General features: G+C 38.2%; 2 protein-coding genes across 5 annotated transcripts in view; one reads left to right on the top strand and one right to left on the bottom strand.

The window, feature by feature from the left end:
- The window catches only part of fbxo9 (F-box protein 9), an 884,197-nt gene that overhangs the window by 487,468 nt on the left and 383,903 nt on the right, over nt 1-12,826 (top strand). The window lies entirely within an intron of this gene.
- wdr11 (WD repeat domain 11) overlaps nt 1,976-12,826 on the bottom strand; it is a 96,258-nt gene continuing 85,407 nt past the window's right edge. The window contains exons 24-30 of one of the 4 annotated variants that reach the window (XR_012388567.1): nt 10,748-10,843; nt 9,428-9,593; nt 7,077-7,174; nt 5,839-5,984; nt 5,642-5,721; nt 3,266-4,171; nt 1,976-3,150 (exon numbers count right to left, since the gene is read on the bottom strand). Coding sequence is in view for 1 of the 4 variants with exons in the window: in NM_001423963.1 (NP_001410892.1) it covers nt 3,972-4,171; nt 5,642-5,721; nt 5,839-5,984; nt 7,077-7,174; nt 9,428-9,593; nt 10,748-10,843 (786 nt within the window). In the remaining 3 variants the exon portion in view is untranslated. Of the gene's footprint in view, nt 3,151-3,265; nt 4,172-5,641; nt 5,722-5,838; nt 5,985-7,076; nt 7,175-9,427; nt 9,594-10,747; nt 10,844-12,826 lie in introns of those variants that run through there. The other 3 variants (XR_012388568.1, XR_012388569.1, NM_001423963.1) reach the window with 3 other exon arrangements.

Genomic DNA, 12,826 nt, shown 5'->3' with positions numbered 1-12,826 from the left:
AAGAGTGTTAATTTAAACGCATAGAATATTAATAATAATAACAACAAAGACAATATTTAAATCAATTCTGACAAGAAACAGACAGGGCAGCATGGTGGCGCCGTGGCACAATCGCCTCACAGCAAGAAGTATGTTGGTTTGAGTCCCGGCTGGATCAGTTGGCATTTCTGTGTGGAGTTTGCATGTTCTTCCCGTGTTGGAGTGGGTTTCCTCCAGGTCCTCCGGTTTTACATGCAGTCCAAACACATTGTCTGTAGTGTGTGATTGTGGATGAGTGTGTATGGATGTTTCCCAGAGATGGGTTGCAGCTGGAAGGGCATCTACATAAAACACTTGCTGGATAAGTGTAGCCCACCCCAGATTAATCAAGGCACTAAGCCAAGAAGAAAATGAATTAATGAATTAAGAAACAGACAGGACACATTATAAAATAGACATCCTCAATTTATTATGCTTTTGCAGAATCCACAAGGACTCCACTTTCTGAAGGGGAAAAAATCTTTAGTTGTCTGCATAGTTAACTTGATAAACAGGGCACAATAAATGTACACACTTTGGATTATATTAATTGCTTGTAGTAAACGTTTGTGTTTGATTTGTTTCATGGTGTCAGGGTCTTTTGTGTTTGGAGAAGGTGAACTATATATTCTGCAGCAGAACTTTGCATTATGGAAAAATAAATATAAGACAAAAGACACAAAACTGTATTAAAAAACTAATAATAATACTCTACAAAATAATCGTTCAAATATGACCTTCAGAAAAAAAAATACAAATGCAAAAAGTTTTTTCATTAAAAAATTAATGAATGACCTAATAATTATAAATATTATATCACTTTAATAACTGCAACTTTAAAAAAATATATACTAAAAATAATACCATTCATTCATTCACCAACTTATTCAGCATATTTTAAGCAGTTGTACTTCCAGCTGCAACCCATCACTGGGAAACATCCATACACACTCATTCTCACACTCATACACCACAGCCAATTTAACCTACCCAAATCACCAGGCCTTTGGACTGTGGGGGAAACCGGAGCACCCGGAGAAAACCCACACCAACACGGGGAGAACATGCAAACTCCACAAAGAAACACCAACTGACTCAGCTGGGGCTCGAACCAGCGACCTTCTTGCTGTGAGGCGATCGTGCTACCCACTACGCCACCATGATAATAATTAACGTTGATAATAATAAATAATATTTTTATATAATTAAATTTAAGAACATCAGCTCAGCTGCATATTTTGATACAGAACTTTGCCTCCTTAAATTCCAAAGATTGAACACTGGAGTAAACTGATGAAAAATATTATTATTTTACAGAAAACACTCCACATTTAAAGATGCACATATATTGCTCTTTTGTCCATTGTATTTTTTCATAATTGTAAGATAAACCCACTAAGCAATTTAAGATTATGTAATGATCCGTTTTGTACATGCTCTTTCTGAAGGTTTGCTTTTATTCCACCACTAGGTGGCAGTAAATCTCATTCATTCATTTTCGTTTCGGCTTAGTCCCTTTATTAATATTGGATTGCTCAATTAGGTTTAAGTCAGGGCTCTGGCTGGGACATTCAAGAACAGTCATGAATAAATGATTTAGCAAATGGCTGCAATATAACGAAGGGTGAAAAATGTAAGGGGGTCTGAATACTTTCTGTACCCACTGTAAATCAGAGTAGTAGATGTGATTACATGCCAAGATTTTCTACATAAGACAATTCTACAAATCAAAAATGATAGATTATGTGATGTCTATGACCTAATTCTGATGGTCGAGAATTATTTTATTTCCTCCCTGACTCATCATCACTCCTTTCTGATTCTTCAATGTTGCAAACCTGTAACCATTGACTTGCATAGTATTGTCTTTTCCTACTATGGAAGTCAATGAATGCAGCTAACTGATTTATATGTATATAGAAGCAACAACAAACTACGAATAGATGACATCACAATGACCGGTACAGGCTATATTTATTATTTCACCTATATACATATATAAGAACACATTGAGCATGAACACCCGTTACACGTTTAAATAGGAACGACGTTTAAATGATAATTTCATGACAAATCACAAGCCGGAGCATTCAAACAAGCAGAAATCAACCGGTCATGCAAGAGACTTGCACAGACACAAAGATAACATCACAAAATATCAAATATATGGATAATCACATCTAAATATAACAGGACAATGTGCAAATACAACTTTCTAGAGATGTAAAGCAACATGGAAATAAAAAATGGCATCTTACAATCAAAACTTTAAAAAAATCAACCCAAAATGTGTGTGTGTGTGTGTGTTTATATCACAACAACTGCATGAACAAGTGCAATTCAGCCACAAAATTGGAGGCAAACATGAGGAAAATTCACATTTTTATATTACAGGAATCTTTAAACACAGCTAACAGACCATAGTCATCATTGATTTCTCACGTTATATCACGAGGAATTATATCACGAGGAGCAGAGGATGATTTATGAATATTCTCTTGTTGTTGTCTGAGAGAAACAGAATTTGATATCCAACAAATTGCAGCCATTTTCATATTTTAGCAAGCTCAGCTATAAAACCGCCATCATGATACCGCACAGTGAAACCTTTAATGAATTTGCCTGGATGATACTTCACCACTACCTCAAAATAAATGATATTTTGCTTAAGTAAAAGGATTTTACTACACTGTAAAAAAAAATCCATAATTTTACGTTTTATTTCCGCCAGCTGAGATGCCAGAAAAAAAAAAAACATAAAAAATGACCGTTAAATCACAGAAATATATAGTAAAAAAACACATTAAATTACAGAAATTTAATCAAATATACATTTCTGGTAAATTTCTATAATTTTACAGTAAATTTCTGTATTTTAATGCCGCTATTTAATTAATTTTTTTTTTACAGTGTAGGGTTGTCATTATACTGGAATTCAGTACCAACCGATACCTATATTTCAGAAGTTTTCATTTCCCGCGAACATTTGGGCTCTGTTGAGAAAATTCTTAAACACTGCTAATTTGCTATTGTGTTCACATGCTCAACAGAAATGACTGTGATTGGCTGGGAAGGTCATCAGTTCACCAAACTCACCGCTGTTTACTGTGTGTAAACACAGATACGGGGACACTGGAGCGTTTCAAAGTCACGTCCATCAGCTGGTCTGTCAATAAGCTGACATACAAGCGATCCACTAATGAATTGTGGTTTTAAAATGTTCCAGTGTCCCTGTATCTGTGATTACACTCAGTAAACAGCGGTGAGTTCAGAGAACTGATGACCTTCACAGCCAATCACAGTCATTATATTATATACAGTATTATATTCCAGTATCGTGACAACACTAGATTTTACTATAATAAAACTGTAAAATGTAAATGGAAGTGTATGCAGAATGATATTGATTAATGCTGAGGATTACACACCTGATTTGTCTGTACTACACTAAAAAAGTGCATCAATGTAGGGAGGATCACTTTTGAGGATAATTAAACTTCTGGGAAAGGTGTAGATTATGAGACGTACAACAGCAGTAACTAGGGACAAGAACAAATGTATAGCAATAAAGTACTGTTATGAGAGTTTGGTAGTGAATAAGCCAGTGGTCTCAAACTCGATTCCTTGATTCACATGCTTCATAGTCTCTAGTAGTGTTGAACACCTTCTAATCAATTACAATTATTTTGGTCACATCATAATTCATCATGACAATGCATTTGGTTGAACGGGTTTAGTATCCACTGGGTTGTTTTTGAGGAATGTTTTCAGACACAACACATCTCACAATCTTAGACTACTATGAAAACCAGACAAATAATAACCAGACAAATACTCTTTGAGTTGAAGTGTGTTGCTGGATTACATGCTTAAGGGTAAGTTTTGGAGATACTGTGCATCTTTTTATTTATTTTTGGAATCCTTCTCTCAACCTCTCTTTCTTTCTGGACAGGTCATTCAATATTCACCAGACTGTTGTCCGTGTCGTCGGCTGGGCTGGATTCAGTGCCCGTTCCCTCAGTTTGGGAAAGATCCTCCAAAAGCTGCTTTCCAGCCTCTCCGGCTCGGGACGCCCAGTGAACAGCGCCCTGTTTCAGTCCGATGGAGCGAAGCAGCTTGGCGTAGTCCACAAACGCGGCTCCGACCAGCTTATGTGGAGACGCTGTGGTCAAGGAAGACTGATATAACAAGGTATGAAATTAAACGGTCACTCACTACAGGGTGTATGCGGGGTCAATTTTAGGCCTTAAAAAGTCTTACATTCACTGAAATATGGTGTTGTAGGTCTTAAATGCTTTCAAGCAGGTCATAATATTCATTTGTCTATGTAAAGCTAACCAGTTAGTACAACAAACAATCCTCTCTATTTATTAAATAACTCATTTATTAACTCTATTTACCAATAAGGTTTATTAAACTTCCTTACATCCTTACAATAACATTTGTTTGAAAGTTCTCCATGTATTTATGCATAAATGTAGACCACCTTAAATCAATTCAGTTCAATTCATGTTTATTTCTCTTGCATTATTTCTCTTATTTAGTCCCAGGAAATTGAAACTGAGTCAGTCCAGTGACTACCTGACAAAAGTCTTGTCGCCTATCCAAGTTTTAGGAACAGCAAATAATAACTTGACTTCTAGTAGATCATTTGGTATCAGAAGTGGCTTATATGAAAGGCAAAGGCCTCTAGATTACACTTATTGTACTAAAATAAATACAATCAAGGCTTGATTTTGAATGATTTCATTAGGACAGTAAGGTCTGACTTTGCTTAGACTAAAGTCTCATCACTGAACAGAAATGATGTCCAGTATAGAATATAAAGTCCTGCTGCAGTGGAGACAGAATGAATATTGTGTCTGACTCCATCATGAGCTTGGAGGACTGCATCCATACATCTCTGACATGACTCAAATCACTGATTAATAAAGTCATCTGGAATGAAGAAGAAAGCGTTCCTGCAGGACTCCCAGAGTTCATCAAGACTCTTTGGGTCATCTTCAATGCCTTCTCCTTCATCTTACCCCAGGCATGCTCAATAATGTTCATGTCTGGTGACTGGGCTGGCCAATCATGGAGCAGCTTGATCTTCTCTGCTTTCAGGAGCTTTGATGTGGAGGCTGAAGTATGAGAAGGAGCGCTATCCTGCTGGAGAATTGTCCCTCTCCTGTGGTTTGTAATGTAATGGTCAGCACAAATGTGTTGATACCTCAGGCTGTTGATGTTGATCATCCACTCTGCAGATCTCACACACGCCCCCATACTGAATGTAACCCCAAACCATGAATTCTCTTTCACCAAACTTGACTGTTCCAGTAGGTTTTCAGCAGTATTTATGATGATTGGGATGCAGATCAGCAGATGATTCATCAGAAAAATCCACCTTCTGCCACTTGAAGATATTATTTGTTGCTCTTTGTACTGGGATCCAAGACAAGACTTTTTTCAGGTAGTGTAAGTTGTGTAAAACTCCCGTTTAGGCTACTGAAAATATTTTAACATTAGAAAAAAAATATATATTTTAATATTAGAAAAATATCATAAATATCAATATAAAAAAACTATTTAATTTTAAAAGATCCCTGTGTTTAAAATCCTGAAAGGTGCATGAAAAGGATATTAATGTCATCGTTGGTCTCCATCACTCCATATTTCAGACAGGCTTCGATAAAGAGCGCGGCGCGGTCGAAATATCTCATGCTGTCAGGAGAATCAAAGACACGTCCGAGCGTCGTGATCTTCATCACACATACAAATGCCAATGTACAGTGTGTTTTACAGTAACAGGAATTTTGACATAAAATAAATGAAAGTAACCTGTGGAGCATCTCGCCCACTTTCTGAAAGCAGCCCAGTGAGAGCAGCACCAGCATGGCCTTTGACTTCTGATTGACCTGAGGAGAACACAGATGCTCTGCCCAGCGCTTCAGCACATCTGAACCCTCCGCTGCATTCAGACGCACCTGACACACACACACACAGAGAGAGAGAGAGATTTTCAGCAAACAAAATGTCAGAAAAAACATTCTGGCTATGATACATTATCGATACTCAAGTATTGTTATTTATCTAAAGATACAAATAATAGGGTATATGCAGAGCTTATGTTTCTTCCCATACTGATAAACTTCAGGTAAATGGTTAATGTGACTTATTCTATTTCATACTGTACGGTTCCTTTTACAGCATCGATGCTGTAATGTAATTAAAATACAATAAATAGAATTCAGCGTTTATTTAGTTGCTCAAGCGTAAAACGAGACGAAAAGCCGTTTACACGCCCGTCAGGATTAGCAGGCTAGCGCAGAAGCTCCAATGAATATGGCGGGAAAATGTAATTTAATGCAGTACACCCAGCCTTAGTTTTCTATTGTTACAGTGGCTCTTAATAACATGCGTCACGGCACCGCGACATGCAATAAGCGCAAATCTTTTCCGTGTTAAAAGGATCTTTTGTCTTAACCATTTTCTGATGGCGACATGAGAAATGTCTATTTTAGAAATGCTTTCTATTTCTGCGACATCGCGGCAGAACAACAGCGTACACTACTATGACAATGATCACCTCAGGTACTGATTATGTGCTTTATTCAATGTCAAATGCTTCCAATGTCAGTTTAAACACCATTTTTTGTGACATTTATTGCCGTACTACTGAAAGCAGCAGCAGATACAGTAGTTCACCTCAGATCTTGAAAATAAAATAACTAGCAGACGGTTTGAAAATGAAAGTCAGAACTGTGATTCATTCTGGGAATAACTGTATGATGCAAGTGTGTGTGTGTGTGTGTGTGTGTGTGTGTGTTTTCAGGCCCCTCTTGGTTCTGCTGCTGCTGAAGAGAACTATGAGACTATGGCTGAACTCAACACACACACACAGGTACAGAAGCTCTGTTACTGTGTGTGTGTGTGTTTGTGCCTTCCATGACTTATGTTGTGCTGTGTATCGAGTGTGTTATTGTGTAAAAGTGTGTGTATTTATGTGAGAGAGTTTGTGCATGAAAGAGTGAGAGAGAGAGTGTGTGTGTGTGTGTGTGTGCACGTGCTGGACGAACCTTGGCCAGCCAGGCGGCGCGGGTCCATTCTCCATACGTCTGCAGATAGCGACATGCATCTGCTGCTTTGTCAATCAGACAGAGCAACTGTACACCCTCTATAACACACAGAGAATCACCAGCGAATCAAACACGGTCCACAGCATTTCTGAGGAATAAAGCCCATTTCATTAAAGTTGAGCTGAATAACAGGTATTGGTTTTAATCTGTGGAGTACTACAGCTTTACATACATGCATATATACACTCACCGGCCACTTTATTAGGTATACCTTACCAGTACCGGGTTGGACCCCTTTTGCCTTCTGAACTGCTTTAACCCTTCGTGGCAGAGATTCAACAAGCTACTGGAAATATTCCTCAGAGATTTTACTCCATATTGACATGATAGCATCACACAGTTGCTGCAGATTTGTCGGCTGCACATCCATGATGCCAATCTCCCGTTCCACCACATCCCAAAGGTGCTCTATTGGATTGAGATCTGCTGACTGTGGAGGCCATTTGAGTACAGTGTACTCATTGTCATGTTCAAGAAACCAGTCTGAGATGATTCACGCTTAATGACATGGTGTTATCCTGCTGGAAGTAGCCATCAGAAGATGAGTACACTGTGGTCATAAAGGGATGGACATGGTCAGCAACAATACTCAGGTAGGCTGTGGCGTTGACACAATGCTCAATTGGTACTAATGGACCCAAAGTGTGCCAAGAAAATGTCCTCCACACCATTACACCACCATCACCAGCCTGAACTGCTGATACAAGGCAGGATGGATCCATGCGTTCATGTTGTTGATGCCAAATTCTGACCCGACCATCAAAATGTGTCAGCAGAAATGGAGACTCATCACAGCAGGCAACGTTTCTCCAATCTTCTATTGTCCAGTTTTGGTGAGCCTGTGTGAATTGTCGCCTCAGTTTCCTGTTCTTAGCTGTCAGGAGTAACACCCGGTGTGGTCTTCTGCTGCTGTAGCCCATCCGCCTCAAGGTTGGCCGTGTTGTGTGTTCAGAGATGCTCTTCTGCATATCCCGGTTGTAACGAGTGCTTATTTGAGTTACTGTTGCCTTTCTATCAGCTGGAACCAGTCTGGCCATTCTCCTCTGACATAAACAAGGCATTTGTGCCCACAGAACTGCCGCTCACTGGATATTTCCTCATTTTCAGACCATTCTCTGTAAACCCTAGAGATGGTTGTGCGTGAAAATCCCAGTAGATTAGGAGTTTCTGAAATACTCAGACCAGGATGTCTGACACCAACAACTATGCCACGTTTAAAGTCACTTAAATTCTCTTTCTTCCCGATTCTGATGCTCGCTTTGAACTGCAGCAGGTCGACTTGACCATGTCCTCATGCCTAAATGCATTGAGTTGCTGCCATGTGATTGGCAGATTAAAAATGTGCGTTAATGAGCAGTTGGACAGGTGTAGCTAATAAAGTGGCCAGTGAGTGTAAATTTTTCACAATTGATATTTATTTTCTTATTTTTCTGACATTTGCCCTGGCAGCAAAATTACACAGCCTAAGTGGTTAAACTCAGGCAGCATTGTGTTTCCAAAATCTTTTTTTAATAAGACATATAAATAAGACATACAATAAATATAAGAAATAAATAAGACAAATAAAAAATACTGTATTTCTCCTGTCACAAACCTATTATAAGGCTTTTTATGTTACTTTATCTTAATTGCATTAGTTAATCCGGTTTAATCTACATTTTTGTCACTATACACTGTAAAAACCAAAAAGTTAAGGTAACTCAAACTATTTAAGGGAAACCGATTGCAACAAACCTTTGAGTAAACCTAATGAGTACTGTGAACTTGATCCATTTTAGTACATGAAGCGATATGAGCACAGTAAAACCAAATAAATGAAGATAACTTAAACCAACTGAGTACTGTAAAACCCAATAAGTTAAAGCAACTCAAACCATTTGATTTAAAAAACTATGAGTACTGTGAACGTACTCCATTTAGGTTGAAGTAATGAGGTATTTAATTAACTCATTACCTTTAACACGGAGTAGAATTAACTTTCAGTCAATTTTAAGTTAACTACACTCATTTTAATGGATAAAGTTGACTGTTGGGTTTTACAGTGTACACAGCTTAACTAAATATTTCTAGTCATTTCAACTTAAATCAGTCAACCAAAAATATTTAATATATCTGAGTTTAGTGACAAAAATGTAGCTGAAACCCGATTAAGTTATGGAATTAAGTTAAATTAACATAAAAACATTTGTTGACATGACTTACAATTTTTTTACATATAGATAGAAAAAACAAGCTTGGACTACACAGATAAAAAGGAAGTCATACAGGATTAAAACAAGATTGATGACTACCTGCCAGCTTTCCATTGGCGATCATGTTCGTGGCCACCAGTTTAATGGTGCTCTGGGACGGGCCGGAGGAGGTGATGGTGGTCACCAGACAGGCTTTCAGAGAGTCACAGTAATAGCTGGAGTTGTCAGCGCTCGTCTCCAAAAGCAACTGCACCGCACGGTCGGTCTGATGAGGAAAACACGCAAAACAAAGGTTTGTTCTGATTTCAGACATGCAGTTGAAGTCAGAATTATTTAGTCCTTCTGTATATTTTCCACAATTTCTCTTTAACGGAGAGAAGATTTTCTCAACAAATTTCTAATCATAATAGTTTTAGTAACTCATTTCTAATAACTGATTTATTTTATCTTTGCCATGATGACAGTAAATAATATATGACTAAATATTCTTCAAGATACTTATATTCAGGCTAAAGTGGCATTTAAAGGCTTCACTAGGTTAATTAGGTTAACTAGGCAGCTTAGGGTAATTAGGCAAGTTATTGTATAACAGGAATGAGAAACTGCTACTATGATGTGCAAAAATGACTAATTGTTTTGAGAAATGCATTAACTGATGTGCAAATGTAAATAGTGTTGTGGGAAATGCACCAAAGCCACTGAGAAAAACTGAGAAGAATTAACAATTTGCAACATTGCACAGCAAAAAATAAAAGCTTTTCTTAGGGTTTGTCTTGTTTATGATTCAAATGTCTACAAATTCTTAAATCAAGCAGCATTTTCATTCATTTATTTATTTATTCATTCAGTTTCTTTTTGGCTTAGTCCCTTTATTAATCTAGGGTCGCCACAGTGGAATGAACCACCAACCTATCCAGCATATGTTTTACGCGGCGGATGCCCATCCAGCCCCAACCCATCACTGGGTTTTCTAGACAAACAAAACAATATTGTCTTGTTTTCAGAAATAATAAGCCAAAATGAAGTGAGTATTTCCATAAAACAAGCTAAATAATCTGCCATCGTGGTAAGCAAAATAATCTTGTTTTTCATTTTGACAAGATTATTTAGATTATTTATTATTTTGCTTTATTTTTTGCTCGTCTAGAAAATGCTTCTTGATTTAAGATTCTTTTAACATTTGGACTAGAAGCAAGATAAAAAAAATCAAATTAAGAAAAGCATTTTTATGCAGTGTGGAGACTACATTTAGGGTGTTGATGTTGAAAAATTTACTTTGTAGGAGAATTGTTTATTTTTTTATTTTACTGAAAAAATTTAGTGTATAAAAAAAGGCATATACATATGTATAGGGATGTAGTGGAAAATCTCAGTAACTGTATGCTCATAATAATTCAACACAAGTGTGCAGTTTCTAACCTGTCCCAGCAGGAGGAGCTGGTCTGCACACTTTTTGGTGTGTTCATAGCTGGACCGCTTCACTTCCTGCAGACGAACACGCTCCAGCTGAAAGCCCTAAAGCACAGACACAAAACATGGCTGTTAGGTTAGGAGTCAGGTTGTAATAACTCTCCCCAAACCCTTTTCCTAATCTTTCTGAATGAAACGCCTACTTTATTACATCCAATCAGCTCGCAGTAAAAAACAAAACAAGCCACGCCCACTGTTTTCACATTTAATATTCAGTTTCTCTAAGAACTGCATCACAATACAAAAACAACAAACAAACAAACAAGCAAAAACAGTCGCAGCTTCCAGTTCATGTGGACTTTAATCAGTGATATGTGCTGTTGGTCTAGCCAGGCTCTTTTCCTATCCTGATCCTCTCTGAGACAAATCGATCACAGACCGTGATAGACAGCAAACAATTGAGGTCAGCTGTCAGAGCCGTCTCTACATTTAAACAGGGAGAAAACAGATGCAGAACAATCAGGTAGAGCGGGGCTTCTCAAACTCAGTCCTGGAGGGTCGGTGTCCTGCAGATTATAGTTCCAACTTGCCTCAATACACCTGCAAGGGGATGTTTCTAGAAAGCCTAGTAAGAGCTTGATAGCGCGTACTGATCAGCTGTGTTGTTGCACGCATACTGTAAAGCGGGGGGAGGGGGGTGGTTTGAGCGCGCATACTCAAGAGTGTTGTTGTCGCGCGCCTACTGAAGGGCGGGACGGAGGGTGTGTCGTTTCGCGGGGGCACTTTTGATCATTTTGGAAGGGCACTTTATATCCAAGATTAAAAAGGGCATGTGCACTGCACAGGTTGAGTCCTATGTGTGCACGTGCCTGGCAGGACACCGGACCTCCAGGACCAGGGCCGGAGTGGGACTCCTTTTCAGCCCTGGAGTTTAAGCCTTAGACCGGCCCACCTCAGTTCACGACTGACTTTATTAAGGTAACGTCATTTCCATTCAGTTTCTAATATGACACTATCACGTCTTTTTCAAGAAAACAGCTGCTTTAGAAGTTGAAATGTTCAACAACCCAAACAGTATTATATGTCTTAACAATAAAAATGAAAAAAATAAAAATAAATTAGATGGGTAAGGATCGAACTCGGGTGCTGCAGTGTTGTAACGCAAACTGGACCACAATGGCACTCAATGGCTTAATCTTTTTCTCCCCTTTCTAGATTTCTGATCAATTCATGTCAGATTTATTAATGTAGGGAATCATCTGATTTTCATTGGGCAGGTGTATTATTCATTAATAATAATTATTTGAATTCTTATATTCACTAAGGTGCCGCTGTTTGGGGTAGAATGATAGTTACGTCATCATTAACCTGCGGGCTGCATTTTGCTCACGGGGCTGCGAGAATATAAATAAAAAGCGAGGAGCTGCGGCAAAATAATTAATAAAAAGAGTGAGACCATGGTCAAATAAATGAAAAAAAGTGTGACTGCTGAGAGTGCAAGCAGCTAGAAACACCGGCCCTCGCGGCCAAAAAACGGACCAGCCCATCGGGAATTCTCCCAGTCCTCCCGATTAGCCAATCCGGGCCTGCCCAGGACTGACATTAAGAACTCTTGAGGTGGAGGACAGGCTGCTTACAGCTGAACACTGAAGGAAATCAGAAAAAAATGGCACTTTAGAGTAAATTAACAGGAAATTTTCATTTTTGTGTGAACTACCCCTTTAAAAATGGATCATTAGTTTGCATATTATTGACTATTACTGATGCAATTTCGTACATTTACTCGAGCTTAAGAGTGAACTACATTTATTATTCTTTACTTTCATTAGTAAATCACACATTTAGAAAGACATTACAGCTGTAATAGTTTTTTTTTCTGACAGCTAGATGGTGCCAGAGCGTTACTTTCAGAAAGCATTTATACAGCCACCAAACAAAATCTGGATTCATTGTTCTAATAGTTAAAGGTGCTTTGTAGTCTTTCCTTCATTTTGACTTATGTCAGGTATATTCATAGTAACACTTTAGTTCAATTAACAATTCACATTATTCACTACTGGCTTATTACCTGTCTATTACGATATGAAC

This window comes from Danio rerio, chromosome 13, assembly GCF_049306965.1.
Source record: "Danio rerio strain Tuebingen ecotype United States chromosome 13, GRCz12tu, whole genome shotgun sequence".
NCBI classification, from domain to species: domain Eukaryota; kingdom Metazoa; phylum Chordata; class Actinopteri; order Cypriniformes; family Danionidae; genus Danio; species Danio rerio.
This window is presented reverse-complemented; position numbering and strand designations above follow the sequence as displayed.